The sequence below is a fragment of the Erpetoichthys calabaricus genome, chromosome 18 (assembly GCF_900747795.2).
Source record: "Erpetoichthys calabaricus chromosome 18, fErpCal1.3, whole genome shotgun sequence".
Taxonomy (NCBI): domain Eukaryota; kingdom Metazoa; phylum Chordata; class Cladistia; order Polypteriformes; family Polypteridae; genus Erpetoichthys; species Erpetoichthys calabaricus.
In genome coordinates, this window is record NC_041411.2 from 3,693,157 (window position 1) to 3,708,876 (window position 15,720).

The following is a 15,720-nucleotide window of genomic DNA, read 5'->3' on the forward strand; positions in this document are numbered from 1 at the left end:
AGCGTATAAATTATTAAACAGTAAAACATTAACATTTAAGAAGTAAAGATACATTGAGTACTACTGTAGTGCTTTCGGGTATAGTACATTTTTTGTTTGCCCATTACATGCATAAATGTATACATTTTTTGGTGTACCTACCCAAGAACACGCGACATGACCCGGCAGTTAAAAATTTATCGCTCCAGCAATTTTAACTCTGTTACAAAGTCATCTAATATGGTATTGCAAACGGCAGCGGGAGCGTTTCTATAAACTCAATTTAAACTTACTGTTTACACCGTGCTTTGAAGATGCATAGTATGCGACACGTGTTTCGCCGTAATTGTGGGCTCATCAGGAGTACACAGTCACTGCACTCCCTTACGGGAATCGATCCTCGGACGTAGAGGCGAAGCCCCTAACGTTGTGCCACGGCGTGAGGTTCGTTCATTTGACAGCATATAGATCGGGGTAATTACATTGCAGGCATTCGTAGTCTGATTCACAATCTGATTGTATGGGTGGTTACCTACCAGGTAACGCTTGTGGTTGGTGAGCAAGTCGGCTAACTTCTGCCACGGTGCCCTCTTTCAGTTGCGAGAAGCAGATCATACAATGGTTGAAATAGTTTAATATATATAGCAAAATCACCGCGCTTCGCAGGGGCGAATATGGTATTGCAAACGGCAGCGTTTCTATAAACTTAAAGTTACGGTTTATACCGTGCCTTGTTTCATATTCTTTTCCTACCTTATCAATTGTGTAATGTGTTTTTTGAACAGGTTTGATTCATGGAAGAGATCACTCCTGCTGCGTTCAGTCACTTCACGTGAGCCACTGTCTTGTGTGATGTTGCGATGTCCACGGGTTTATTTAATGTTAGCTAAGACCCGGCAGTTAAAAGTTTCTCGCTACAGCAATTTTAACTCTGTTACAAAGTGATGCAAACTCTCGTTTATACCTCGTGTCTTCTCATTAAACTTGTATCTCGCGAATATGGCATTGCAAACGGCAGCGGGAGCGTTTCTATAAAGTTAAGGTTACGGTTCACACCGTGCTTTTTTATACCTCGTGTCTTCTCATTAAACTTGTATCTCGCGAATATGGTATTGCAAACGGCAGCGGGAGCGGTTCTATAAAGTTAATTTAGACTTACGGTTTACACCGTGCTTTTTTATACCTCGTGTCTTATGAAGATGCTTGTATGCGTCACTCACTCGCTTCTTATTGTTTCGCTGCCTTGTCAATTGTGTAATGAATGTTTTCTTCTGTGCTCTTTGGGGCTCCTCCTTCTTTTCTACGTACTGAGTTCACAGTCAGTTCACGTGATTACGTGGGAGGCGTGATGACGCGACACGCAACTCAGTCTCCTACGGCCATCTTGCTGCCTACCATTACAGTATATGGACAAAAAAGAGGTTCCAGTTATGACCATTATGCGTATAATTTTGAAATGAAAACTGCCTAACTTTTGTAAGTAAGCTGTAAGGAATGAGCCTGCCAAATTTCAGCCTTCCACCTACACGGGAAGTTGGAGAATTAGTGATGAGTGAGTCAGTGAGTCAGTCAGTCAGTCAGTGAGGGCTTTGCCTTTTATTATTATAGATACAGTATATAGAGTAGATATAGCTAAAGCTGTACCCCAGGTAGGGCACCCCTGTCTGAAAAAGGACAATACTAAGGGCTGGGCACGTTTACGTCTAAGCTTCTGAAGTAGTTGCATTAATGGAAAAAATGAATAAAGCCTTATTAGTTGTTAGTATCCTGCAGTCATAGGATTGTGCCCTTAGCATTCTGGGAGGCACCGCCAGGACCGCTCAGCCTCAGAGACGCTCATAGTCAGGCCCTCGGCTTCAGTCTTAAGATTTAGCTGGTGATCGACACACAGGCCTCAGTTACTACGTCTCCTGCCACACACACCCTGAGGAACTCAGGTGCGAATCCTCCCTGACACCATCAGAAATTGAAATGGCGGAACACTCTCCTCGGCCGGTGAGGCTAAAGGAGAACCTCTTGGTTTGGGTTTCTAGCTGTGAGGGGGTTCCTCTCACATACACACATGTAAACGCACTACGATAGTGTAATAATAGATTGGATGAGCTTTAAGTTTATAATAACTAACCAGAGTGTGTGTGCTCGCGAGTAGATATGAGTTAAGGGCATGAAACCTTGTAGTCACCTTGTTATCGTATTTAGCTAACAGTAGCTTCACTGACAAATAACAAGACTATTGGAAATCATCAGTTGTCCGATTTCGGCCTTTCACGATCAGCCACCAAGGCACTCAACAAAGGAATCCATTTGGAGACGTCACAAGACAATAAAAGAGAATGAGAGAGACATCCCTCTGACATCTTTGTCAGACTGACTACCTGCAAGAGTGTCTCAACTGGCCCAAGAGGAAAACAGTGGTGTGATGTCTTAACTGGACCAACAACTTTAAGACTGCAAGGGCTAAAAAGCCAAACAGAATATCCGCTTGAAAGTTGCTGTGAAGGCCTTTTATTTCAAACGTTCAGGTTGTGCGTTTCCTTCTGCGTTAACTTCTAGTGTTTGATATGTCTGGTTTCTGTGGAATGATAAAAAATTTGAATCAATATCTTAAATAGTAATTGAACAATAAGTCTTGGGCTAAGGGCCTTTTGACCTAGTCAAAGGGAGGAGAAGATGATTTTGTGACTACGCCTTAGTGCAACGAATATTTTTGTACTTAGATAAACAAGTCTAAATCACCTTGATGAGTACTATCTGTGTGCGTTTGGGTGGATGGAAAATATGGTATGCAAACCAGCTGATGCTAAGAAACTGTATATATATATATCTATAATAATAAAAGGCAAAGCCCTCACTGACTGACTGACTGACTGACTGACTGACTGACTGACTGACTGACTCACTCATCACTAATTCTCCAACTTCCCGTGTAGGTGGAAGGCTGAAATTTGGCAGGCTCATTCCTTACAGCTTACTTACAAAAGTTAGGCAGGTTTCATTTCGAAATTCTATGCGTAATGGTCATAACTGGAACATATTTTTTTGTCCATATACTGTAATGGAGATGGCGGAGTCACGTATCGCGTCATCACGCCTCCTACGTAATCACGTGACCTAAAAACAAGGAAGAGATTTACAGCACGAGTCAAACGCGGGAACGAAGGTAAATGACGTTAATTTTTGACTGTCTTTTAATACTGTGTAAGCATACATATTAACACATGTGCAATTAAACGTGTGCATTTACGGGGTGATTTTTCAGGCTTAAAAGCTCGCCTTTTATCAAACGCGGAAACAAAGGTAACTGACGTTGTTCACTGTCTTTTAATACTGTGTAACCATACATATTAACACATGTGCAAATAAACGTGTGCATTTACGGGGTGATTTCTCAGGCTTAAAAGCTCGCCTTTTACTAAAAAGGTAAATGCAAAACTATTTTCAATCATTCTATGATCTGCTTCTCACAACTGAAGGCACCGTGGCTGATGGTAAATGACGTTAATTTTTGAGTGTCTTTTAATACTGTGTAAGCATACATATTAACACGTGCAATTAAACGTGTGCATTTACGGGGTGATTTCTCAGGCTTAAAAGCTCGCCTTTTATGAAACGCGGGAACAAAGGTAAATCACGTTCTTCACTGTCTTTTAATACTGTGTAACCATACATATTAACACATGTGCAATTAAACGTGTGCATTTACGGGGTGATTTCTCAGGCTTAAAAGCTCGCCTTTTACTAAAAAGGTAAATGCAAAACTATTTTCAATCATTGTATGATCTGCTTCTCACAACTGAAGGCACCGTGGCTGATGTTACGTCACTTGCTGTCCGACCATAAGCTTTACCTGGTAGGTAGCCGGACACTCACTTCACTCCCTTTCGGGAATCGAACCTCTGAGGTTTTCTTTTGTTCTTAATTAAAATTTAAAACCAATACTTCACCGCTGCTAAGCCCCTCTAGTGCTGACGTCTGAGGTTCGATTACCGTAAGCAAGTGCAGTGAGTGTGTAATTACATTCACGGCATTCGTAGTCTGATTCACAATCTGATTGTATGGGTGCTTACTTCCAGGTAACGCTTACACTTGGCCACCAAGTCAGCTCGAAGTGATCACTCGAGTAAAGGCAGCTTCACAAAAAAACTGATCCTTAACAAACTGTTATTAGTATATTTTCCCTCAATTTAAAAACGTTTTATTTTCTTCTTAATAAAAATTAAAAAGCGGTACTTCGCCAGTGCGAAGCGCGTGGATTTGACCGACTGACACATACAGACATATGCATGAGTGCAGGTACTTCGGAAAGAAAGCACCGTGTAAACCTAAAGTTTAAATTAACTTCATAGACCTACAAAAGGTTGCCATTCATTTGAGGCAAGATTGCTTTTCTTCTGTACAACTATACGTTGCATTCTCAAAAGAGTGTGCTTGCACGGCTTCGGATATAGATATATATATATATGTATGTCTATATATAAATATGTAAGCTTATAAGTACTGCCTTACTTCTCTTTAAGAAAGGAAGATGTAATGATACTTGATTTAAACGATTCCATGTCTTCCTGGGTTTGCGTAGCTTATTGTCTAAAAAGGAGAAACCCTCATTTATAAAACTTTGCTGCAGATGACTTAGCTTATTGTCAATATGTTTACACGTTTTTTTAACACTTATTGACTGAAACGGGCTTTCACGAAAAAAGTTAGGGCTTTGCTACAGGATACACCCTCCACAAGTTAAGCAAGTAAAAATAAAATATATATTTCTGTTTTATTTAAACCTTTTAAGTTCGTATGCATAGCCCCATTTGGCTGTTTAATTTTTTTTTTTCTTTCTTCAGTAATATTTAATCTCCTTAAAGAAAAAGAACATATCCATTTTACTTTTTTTCTATCTCTGTAGTAATATTTTAGTGTAAAACAATAACCAGTATTTAAACTTATGTTACTTTATACATTTATTTTACACAATGTTGAAAAATTCATAAAAAACCTACATATTTTGGCAGCTGCTGCTTTCATTTTCAATAAAATGAAAAAAGCTCTCCAAGAGAAAACGTCAATAAAGAAGAAACAGTTTGCACTATCTAAAAATCAGAAACCCTCATTTATAAAAGTTTGATGCAGATGACTTAACTGAAAATAAATGAATAGTTCCTATGTGTATAATACATATTTATCTATTTGACTTATGCCTTTATTCCACCAACTTACAACATCTGAGGTACAATTTGTTACATTACTTTTGTTTTTTGCACAACATGCAGGTGAAGTGACTTCCTCAGGGTCACACAGTGGTGTCAGTACCAGGATTTGAACTGACAAGCTCCGGGTTTGCTGAAATATTACTGAAGAAAGAAAAAAAACGAAAACGGGCAAATACGGCTATGCATACAAATGTCCATCCGTCCTTATCCAACCTGCTATATCCTAAATACAGGAGCCACTAAGTACATATGTATATATACAGTATATATATATATATATATATACAGTATATATATATATATATATATATATATATATATATATATATATATATATATACATATATATACAGTTTATATATATATATATATATATATATATATATATATATATACATATATATATATATATATATATATATATATATATATATATATATACAGTTTATATACATATATATATATATATATATATATATACAGTTTATATATATATATATATATATATATATATGTATATATATATATATATATATATGTATATATATATATATATATATATATATATATATATATATATATGTGAATGTATGTATGTATATATGTATGTCTATATATATATATATATATGTATATGTAGATATGTAAATTTGTATATGTATATATATGTTTATGTGGATGTGTATATGTTTATATACGTATGTATATGTAGATATGTGTATATGTAAATATGTATATATATATCTATATGTATATATATGTTTATGTGTGTGTGTGTGTGTATATTATATATATAAAAGACAGCAACACTCATAACAATGACAACACAATTACATTGACAATCATGTTACGTTATTTTTAAAATGTTTCCTTTTTTTTTTTTCATAACCTCTTTAACACACTACTTCTCCGCTGCAAACCGTGGGTATTTTGCTATATATATATATATATATATATATATATATATATATATATATATATATATATATATATATATATATATATATATATATATGTGTGTGTCTGTATGTGTATATACAGTATATATATTTATATATATATATATATATATATGTGTGTATGTATGTATGTGTGTATATGTATGTGTATATATATGTTGATATATGTATATATATGTGGATGTCTATATGTATATATATATATATATGTATATATGTAGATATGTGTATATGTAGATATGTATATAAGTATATATGTTTATGTATATATATGTTTACATAACCTCTTTAACACACTACTTCTCCGCTGCGAAGCGCGGGTATTTTGCTAGTATATATATATTTGCAAGTATAAGAGTTCTTTGTGTTAACCATATGAATGCTTTAAGATTGTTAAGGTATGTGATGTGGGGAAGTTAAAAGGTTATTAAGCATTAGAACCTAGGTGTAGAAAATAACCGTAAGATAAATAAAAGAAATAAACGAAGGGTGGGTCAGCTCTTAGGAAATTTCACCCTGTCTTAGTTAGAGAAGAAGAAGTTACTCCACCAGTAAGGAAAGGCTGCTTGTGAAGCTGCAAATATACTGTAAGATAAGGTTTGCGATAATTGTGTATGTGACCGAAAGAATATAAAAACCTGCTGAAAAAGAGGAACGGGGCTGTGACGTGATACTGTCAGTGACAAGCTGACAGGCTCTGCACAGACTCTCTGCTCACCAAGAAAGAAAGAAATAAAAAAGATTTCTGTTTGTTTGAATCGGTGTCTGCCTGCTGTAGTCTCAAATCTTCATCCACATTTCCAAAGTGCTAATTTGAAAGATTTTGACTGAGTATTTTTTTTTCCTTTGTAGATCAAGTATGGCGGAGACGTCCCACAGTCCTACTACGTACGAGATTCCATCAAGCCACAGTATGAACAAACTCTGACGATCAACCGAGGCTCGTCGCAGAAGCTTGAATATGAGATCCTGTTCCCGGGTTGTGTGTTGAGGTCAGGAATTTTATGTGAGAAGTGATACTCCTTCAAATGATCTGTCAAGGGCGGCATGGTGGCGCAGTGGGTAGTGCTGCTGCTTCACATTTAGGAGACCTGGGTTCGCTTCCCGGGTCCTCCCTGCGTGGAGCTAGGGTTCTCCCCGTGTCTGCGTGGGTTTCCTCCCACAGTCCAAAGGCATGCAGGTTAGGTGCATTGGCGATTCTAAATTGTCCCTAGTGTGTGCTTGGTGTGTGTGTGTGCCCTGTGGCGGGCTGGCACCCTGCCCAGGGTTTGTTTCCTGCCTTGTGCCCTGTGTTGGCTGAGATTGGCTCCAGCAGACCCCCGTGACCCTGTAGTTAGTGATATAGCGGGTTGGATAATGGATGGATGAACTGTCAAAGGGCAACTTGGATTAGGCCAATAGAACCCCATGGAAACTGGCCTTTTTTTTTAGAAGAGACAGTGGATCTTTGAATGGCCATCTTAATCCGCTAGTCTTAATGGGAAGTGAAATGGACTGCTGAGCTTTGCTTCTGGTCTGTAAGCCTTCTTTTGGAGAAACTAGCTGATAGTTGCTGCAAATAATAATAAAATGTTTTATTTATATAGCATGTCTCTGTTTTCAGTAGTTTTCATTTTACAGGCTTATAGCTGTGCTAGCTGTCCAAGGCGGGATGAAAACCAAGTAGACCTCAGCTTGAATGTTTGCACAGCACTATGTACTTTACAAAGCATGTAGTAATAAAATGCATTGCACTTGTTATTCCAACAGATGGCACATCTTAAACATTTGTAGTTATAAAATGCATTACCACAAATGTTTATGAGGCGGCATCTGCTGGAATGCGAAATGCGATGCAGGGGTCCCTGTTACATGCTATTTGGTATAGGATTTAGAAAAGCAGTGTTAATGTTTTTGCTGTGCCATCTGTTGGAATGACAAAAGCAATTCATTTTATTGCCAAAAATGTTTGCTACGCACCATCTTTTGTAATGCCAGAGACAAAGCAATCAGAGGGTGTCAGGGAGCTCCTCCATTGTATTTAAAGCGATGTTATTTAGAAGAGTCTGAGGGGCGCAGGAAAAAGATGGAAAATCAGTCACTTGAGTATTTCATTACAACTGTCTATTTTAAATACAAATGAATAATAAAACATAATAAAAAGTAAATAAATGAAATTACATTAACGCCTCGTCAAAAGCAATATTATGAATAACTTTACTCTTTAACTGACATTCTATAAATGGTGCATTTTTGCATTTCTGTTTACATATTGTTTGGGACATTTTTCTCTTTTCCGTTTATTGGACGATTCTCCTTTTTGATTTTTATTATATGCTGCTTGTCCCTAGTGTGTGTGCTTGGTGTGTGTGCCCTGCGGTGGGCTGGCGCTCTGCCAGGGTTTGTTCCTGCCTTGCAGCCTATGTTGGCTGGAATTGGCTCCAGCAGACCCCCGTGACCCTGTAGTTAGGATATAGCAGGTTGGACAATGACTGACTGACTGACTGACGTTTTTTGTTCATTTTCTTTTTTTCAACGTTCATTATCAGCCCTTGCTGCTCCTTTTCCATCGCAATCAAAAATCTGACATTCTTAAATAGACGATTGGCTTTTCTGCCTTGGCCATTGTAACCGACTGTTGAAGGGCGAGTTAGCAGCACTGACAGTCATGGGGTGCTACAGAGAGAGTAATGATTGGGCGAGCGGTGCAGAGGGGAGTGGTCAAGGCTGAATAACACAATAGAGAGAAATGTTTAGGATGCACCATCTGTTGGAATGACAAATGCAATGCATTTTATCACAGTACATTTCAATAGATGATGCAGTGCAAACGTTAACACTGAGGTCTTTTAGATGGGTAGCCCAGCTAGCGACCCTTTAAACCTATAGGATGAAAACCACTAAAGACAAAGACACAATTGCAACAACTATCAGCTAATCTAACTTAATCGTAACAATAGTGAAAGACAGAAACAATGGCATCTATTGCCACCACATGACATCCAGCATCATGACGAGTGACATAATTGCATGACCAGTATGGAAGCTGGCAGCACTATAAGCTTGACATCCAAGTTTATGGATATTTTCTTAACAAATGACTTCCTATTGGCTAGCAGTTTGGTTAGACGTAAGATCTGTAGGTTGCTGGTACTTTTGCTTTTGTGTTTTGACCAAGATTGTTGACTCAGTCAACCGGGTTTGACCTTTTACAGTCAGAGTACTCTTTTGTCTCTCACTCCTTTCCTTCACTTCCATTTCTCAGGCCACGGTGTCTTTTCTTAATTTGTTTTGACTTATACACTCGAACATAAACTGCAAAGTGGAAATTTTATTGAAGACAGCCAAACCCTGAAGATTATTTTAAAGCAGGCTACTTTTAAAAACCAACCATGTCCTTCCCGATTACATTGGGCTCCTTGGCTCCCTCTGCGTTGCTTCCGAATGTGTGCCAGCTCTCTCAGATCACGAGCTCTCCTTGACTGCTCTGCTTTGTTTTCAGGTGGCAGTTTTGCAGTGAAGGGGCAGACATTGGCTTTGGCATTTTTATGAAGACAAAAAGTGAAGAGCGGCAGAGGGTGGGTGACATGGTTGAGGTGGTCCCAAATCAGCGCTATAACGCCCACCTCGTGCCCGAAGACGATTCCTTCACCTGTCAGGAACCTGGCGTCTGTGAGTATGCCACTCTCAGCAAAAAAAAAAAAGGGCAAGGGAATGGCACTTGGATAACATGTCTATGATGAACGTTATGTTATTTGTATCAGGTTTTCCCCAATTTGGAATTACCATTTGTATTATTTTCTATTAATATTTTTGCCCCCATGCCATTTTGTTTGTTTTTTTTTTTTTTTCCAAGGCTGCGGATTGCCATGCTGATTCCCATCATGTGATGATCAGTTCAACCGTTTTAAAAACCTAGGGTGACCCCATTCTCACTTTCAGAATGTCGACCTAAACAGAGTGTCCCAAATCCTCAGTACAGTATATCCCTCGTATGCTTATACAGTCACTAACCTGTCACAGATGCAACCAGCAACTACATTTATGGTCACTTATGGTTGGCTGCTACTACAGCTAAATTCTTCCCACTTTTGCTTATATAAATATGAGCACCAAAGCCAGCTGGAGAGAAGGTTTCCCCTTTTACCCTTGCATTACAAAGTAACATTTCCTAACTTAAGGCAGCGCAGTGGCACAGTGGTAGCTTCCCGGGTACCCCTTGTGTGGAGTTGGCATGTTCTCGCCGTGCCTGCGTGGGTTTCCTCCCACAGTCCAAAGACATGCAGGTTACGTGTATTGGCGATTCTAAATTGTCCCTAGTGTGTGCTTGGTGTGTGGTTGTGTGTGCCCTGCGGTGGGCTGGCGCCCTGCCCAGGGATTTGTTCCTGCCTTGTGCTGGCTGGGATTGGCTCCAGCAGACCCCCGTGACCCTGTGTTCGGATATAGCGGGTTGGTGAATGACTGACTGACTGACTAATGAGAAATACAGTCATATGAAAAAGTTTGGGAACTCCTCTCAATTCTTTGGATTTTTGTTTCTCATTGGCTGAGCTTTGGAAGTAGCAACTTCCTTTAATATCTGACATGCCTTATGGTAACAGTAGGATTCAGCAGTGACATTAAGTTTATTGGATTAACAGAAAATATGCAATATGCATCATAACAAAATTAGACAGGTGCATAAATGTGGGCACACCAACAGAGATATGACACCAATACTTAGTTGAGCCTCCTTTTGTCCTCTAGACGCTGTCCTCCTATAGCCTCTGATGAGTGTCTGATTCTGGATGGAGGTATTGTTCACCATTCTTCATACAAAATCTCTCCAGTTCAGTTCAATTTGATGGACAGCCTGCTTCAAATCATCCCACAGATTTTCGATGATATTCAAGTCAGGGGACTGTGACGGCCATTCCAGAACATTGTACTTCTCTCTCTGCATGAACGCCTTTGTAGATTTCCAACTGTGTTTTGAGTCATTGTCTTGTTGGAATATTCGACTCCTGCGTAACTTCAACTTTGTGACTGACGCTTGAACGTTATCCTGAAGAATTTCTTGATATTGGGTTGAATGCATCTGACCCTCAACTTTAACAAGGGCCCCAGTCCCTGAACTAGCCACACAGCCCCACAGCATGATGGGACCTCCAACAAATTTGACAGTAGGTAGCAGGTGTTGTTCTTGGAATGCGCCATGCGAAGCACTTTTTGTTCTGACCAAATAACTCAATTTTGTCTCATCAGTCCAAAGCACTTTGTTCCAAAATTAATCTCACTTGTCTAAATGAGCATTGGCATACAAGCGACTCTATTTGTGGCTTCTTTCTCATCACCCTGCCATACTGATGTTCTTTGTGCAAATTGCGCTGAATTGTAGAACGATGTACAGATACACCATCTGCAGCCAGATGTTCTTGCAGGTCTTTGGAGGTGATCTGTGGGTTGTCTGTCACCATTCTCACAATCCTGCTCATATGCCACTCCTGTATTTTTCTTGGCCTGCCAGACCTGCTGGTTTAACAGCAACTGTGCCTGTGGCCTTCCATTTCCTGATTCCATTCCTTACAGTTGAAACTGACAGTTTAAACCTCTGAGATGGCTTTTTGTAGCCTTCCCCTAAACCAGGAGACTGAACAATCTTTGTTTTCAGATCTTTGGAGAGTTGCTTTGAGGATCCCATGCTGTCACGCTTCAGAGGAGAGTCAAAGGGAAGGAAGCACAACTTGTAATTGACGACCTTAAATACGTTTATATCTCATGATTGGACACACCTGTCTATGAAGTTCAAGGCTTAACGAGCTCATCCAACCAATCAGCATTGGGCAGTGACAGGCATTCAAATCAGCACAATGACAAGGGGACCCACATTTGTGCACAGCCAGTTTTTCACATTTGATTTAATTTCATACAACTTAATACTGCTTCACTGAAAATTCGGAAAACACCGCAGTACTCAGATGTTCCTAGGAAATGAAAGACATACCACTGTTATCTTTGTTGTTGAAAGGACAGTCAATTATTATGCAGGCTGAGAGGGGGTCCCAAACTTTTTCATATGACTGTAATTAAGGGCCCTGAGACTTTAGTTGTGCATCAATTAAAATTAAGGCAAAGAGTTAATTAGCAGCAAAATCTGGTCACAAATTAAGGGTTAGAATGAAAACCTGCAGCCACAGTAGCTCTCCAGGCCTGGAGTTGGAGACCCCTGCTCTAGAGTCTCATTCCGGCTTTATTTCTCTTGTGCAGATGTGCTCCGGTTTGACAACACCTACAGTCTGTTCCACTCTAAGAAGGTCAGCTTCAATGTGGAGGTGCTGCTGCCTGACCGAGGGGCTGAGACGCAGGCACAGGAGACGGGGGCAGCGGCCAACTGCCAGTAAGGACCAGACGGACTACTCCAAACCATTATGCTGCTACAGGATTCCGGACTTTCTGTGGTTACCAGTGTGGGTGTACGGATAATCGGTTAATGAGGAGGGTTGGGATTGCATTCCCCGTTTTGAAGCCACAGAACCTGTTCTGAAAAGATGATCATAATGTGTTTGATCAGGTCTTGCCTGGCATAAACGATACTGTCATAAAATCTAGGCCAGAGTGAATGAGCTTTGAGCTGGAAAAATCAAATATGGATAATGGAGGGATGGGAATAGAAAAGAGCCTCAGGGATTTCATTTTCCATTTTTGGTAATCTGCAATGACACCCCTCACCTGCAGACACCATACCCAGTTTTTCTGGTCAATCCAAATAGAAGACGCTGGCATTAGGATGATAATGCTGATGGAAACTCTTAGTCTCGTAATAGTAAAGTGCCATGGCAGTCAAGAAAATAAATCGCAGACTAGAAACCTGAATCTACCTGTACAAACCCCCCTGTTAGAAGAGAATGAAACCCATCATCTTGTCACAACTATAGGGTCCAAAGAAACAACACGCTCTGCATTCAGGTTCCTGTCCTGGGCTCTGTCTGTGTGGAGCTTGCACCTTCTCTCCATATTTGTATAAGTTTTCATCTCCCACCTGAAGATGTTAGTGTCATATTACTGGCCTGGCATGAGTGACTGTGGGTATGTGCGTGACTGTCCACCTTATCCACAACTGATTCCTGCCTTACACCCAGTGCTGCTTCAGTCTCTCGTAACCATAAATTACATTTATGAAGGTTAATTCAAACAATATCCACTAAGTATCATTTACAGGGGAGTGGCATGTTCTCCCCATGTTCATGTGGGTTTTCCTCTGGGTGCTCTGCTTCTCTTCCACAGTCCAAAGACGTGCTGGTTAGAACATTAGAACACTCTGGACGAGAACAGGCCATTCAGCCCAACAAAGCTCGCCAGTCCTCTCCACTTATGTCTTCCACAAAAACATCAACTCGAGTTTTGAAAGTCCCTAAAGTCTTACTGTCTACCACGCTACTTGGTCGCTTATTCCCTTCTAAAACTTCCCTTCATAACTTTTAACACTTTAATAATAATAATAATACATTCCCATGCTCTAATCATGTCACGTCTTAATCTTCTTTTGCTTAAAGGTTAAGGTTAGGTTAGAGAGAGAGAGAGAGACCGCCAATGGTAAATTAGCCCCCGGACGTGTGTGTGTGTGTGTGATTACCTTGTGATGAGATGGTGCTGTGTCCAGGGATCGCTCCTACCTTGTGCCCAATGCCTGCTGGGATAGGCTCCAGCTGTGTAAGTGTGTACAGAAGATGTACGGATGGATCGTTTACAGGCTTGGGAAACTTCCAGTAGCAGGCCTCACCAGGTGAAGTAAGAATATTGTGCCCTTATGACCTGCTAGCCTAAAAGAAATGGCAGCAGTCTCTCTATCTCTCTCTTCTAGATGTATCTCAGCACCAAATCACTTCCTGTGATGAGAAGCCCCCAAGAGCTGGGCCATTCAACAAAGACTCAAGTTCGGTTTTACCACTCTGGGGTGATCCACATAGGGGACTCGTGTGGATGCTGCTTACGTTGCACCTTCTCCTTCTGCGTGCACGAGGCTCTTCTGGTTTCTTTCCACATCTTAAAAGATCTCCAAATTGGATTAAGTGGCCGCAATAAATTGGTTTACATTGAGCGAGCGAGCGAGCAAATAGGTGACTACGCCCTGCACGGACTGACTGGGGATTTTATGTCTGGCTTTGGAAAGGCTTAAAATGGAAAGGCACCCTGGAAAATGGATGGCCTCACAGACCTGGGTTCATCTCCTAGCCCGTGTGGAGTTTATACACAACAATGCAAGTTATTCTTTTGTATGGCGCTCTTCACTGAGTGCAGGCGCAGACCGGCGTGAACACTTCTCAGTGAAAAGACAAAGCGTAGATTATACTAATTATTAATACAGAATTGATACACATAGAAATACAGTTTACATACGTATGGGTTTTCTCCAACTTTTGAGTAGACTGGCACCTGATCTAGACTTGGGTCCAGCCGATTAAATATGTGTCATGGAACAGTAATGCTAAGAAACTGACGGGTGTTCAGGAGACGCTTGTCTCTTACCAGCGTGTCCACTGAACCGAGCGGCAGTGCCATCACGGTGTACGTCCACATTGTAAAGTCAACGAAGGATTCCTGCAATGATTACTGCAGCCTGTTCTTGTACATGCCAGCTATTGTGAATTGTAGGCTTTGCGACATGACGTCTGGTGACAACATATTTGATGACTTTGGGTAGCCGTCTCAGCAGGACATCTTGCTCTTTAATGGCGTGTCTCTAATTGTGCATTGTGGGATTACTGTAGGTTACCATTCCAGTGCATTATTTTCCTACTGTAAAATGTATTTGATAATACATTGTCCTAGAGCTTAATCAATGATATTTGTGATTCTTGATTTACCTGGTATAATAAAAACATCAGGAATTTTCTGAACGGCTTGTCCAGGTTGCTTTTGTTCACCTTTAGATACGAAGCGCTTGCTGTGTGCCTGAACTTCACTCCTTTTCCAGTCACCACCTGGCATTACAAAAGAGAGACAAACGGGGTTTTACACCAAAGGTTGACTTTAACTGTATATAGCGCCTGGGATAACGACGACACAGGTACATCAAAAAGGATTGGGGCAGCCACCCATATATTATACCCTGGCTGCAAAAAGTGAATTGTTACGAGTTGTGTTCAGGTTGGTCCTGGGTATGACGCTAATCTGCACCCATTCCTGCATGTAGGCCCTCCAACCTGCAGTTGGTGGCAGAATTGGCACTCCCAAGCCGGCGGTACCCAGCCCGGGACGCCCAGAAGGACCAGAGGAGGGCTTACTCTTCGTCCAGACCACGAGGGGGCAACCGCCCTGGTGGCTTTGGGAACCACAGGAACCGAGCTTGGAACCTCAACCCTATAGGGGTCCATGGTCACCGCCAGGGGGCGCCCCAATGCCTGAGGAGCCCTGGCCCTCAGCACTTCCGCCACACCCAGAAGTGCTGGGGGAAAGAAGACCAGGGACACCTGGAGTGGTTCTGGGTGCGCAGACAGTACTTCTGCCACACTGGGGAGTGCCGGCGGAAGCTCACTGGGAGGCACCTGGAGCACAACCGGGTGTGTATAAAAGGGGCCACCTCCCTCCATTCGATGGCTGGAGTCGGGTGGAAGAGGACG

The 15,720-nt window shown here is 40.9% G+C and overlaps 1 protein-coding gene across 1 annotated transcript in view; it reads left to right on the forward strand.

Moving 5' to 3' along the window:
- Positions 1-14,997, forward strand: part of sec14l8 (SEC14-like lipid binding 8) — a 58,011-nt gene extending 43,014 nt beyond the window's left edge. The window contains exons 10-12 of the mRNA XM_051921553.1: positions 6,995-7,134; positions 9,624-9,793; positions 12,368-14,997. Of these exons, the coding sequence (XP_051777513.1) occupies positions 6,995-7,134; positions 9,624-9,793; positions 12,368-12,501 (444 nt within the window). The 3' untranslated portion in view covers positions 12,502-14,997. The remainder of the gene's footprint in view (positions 1-6,994; positions 7,135-9,623; positions 9,794-12,367) is intronic.
- Positions 14,998-15,720: the final 723 nt, after the last annotated feature.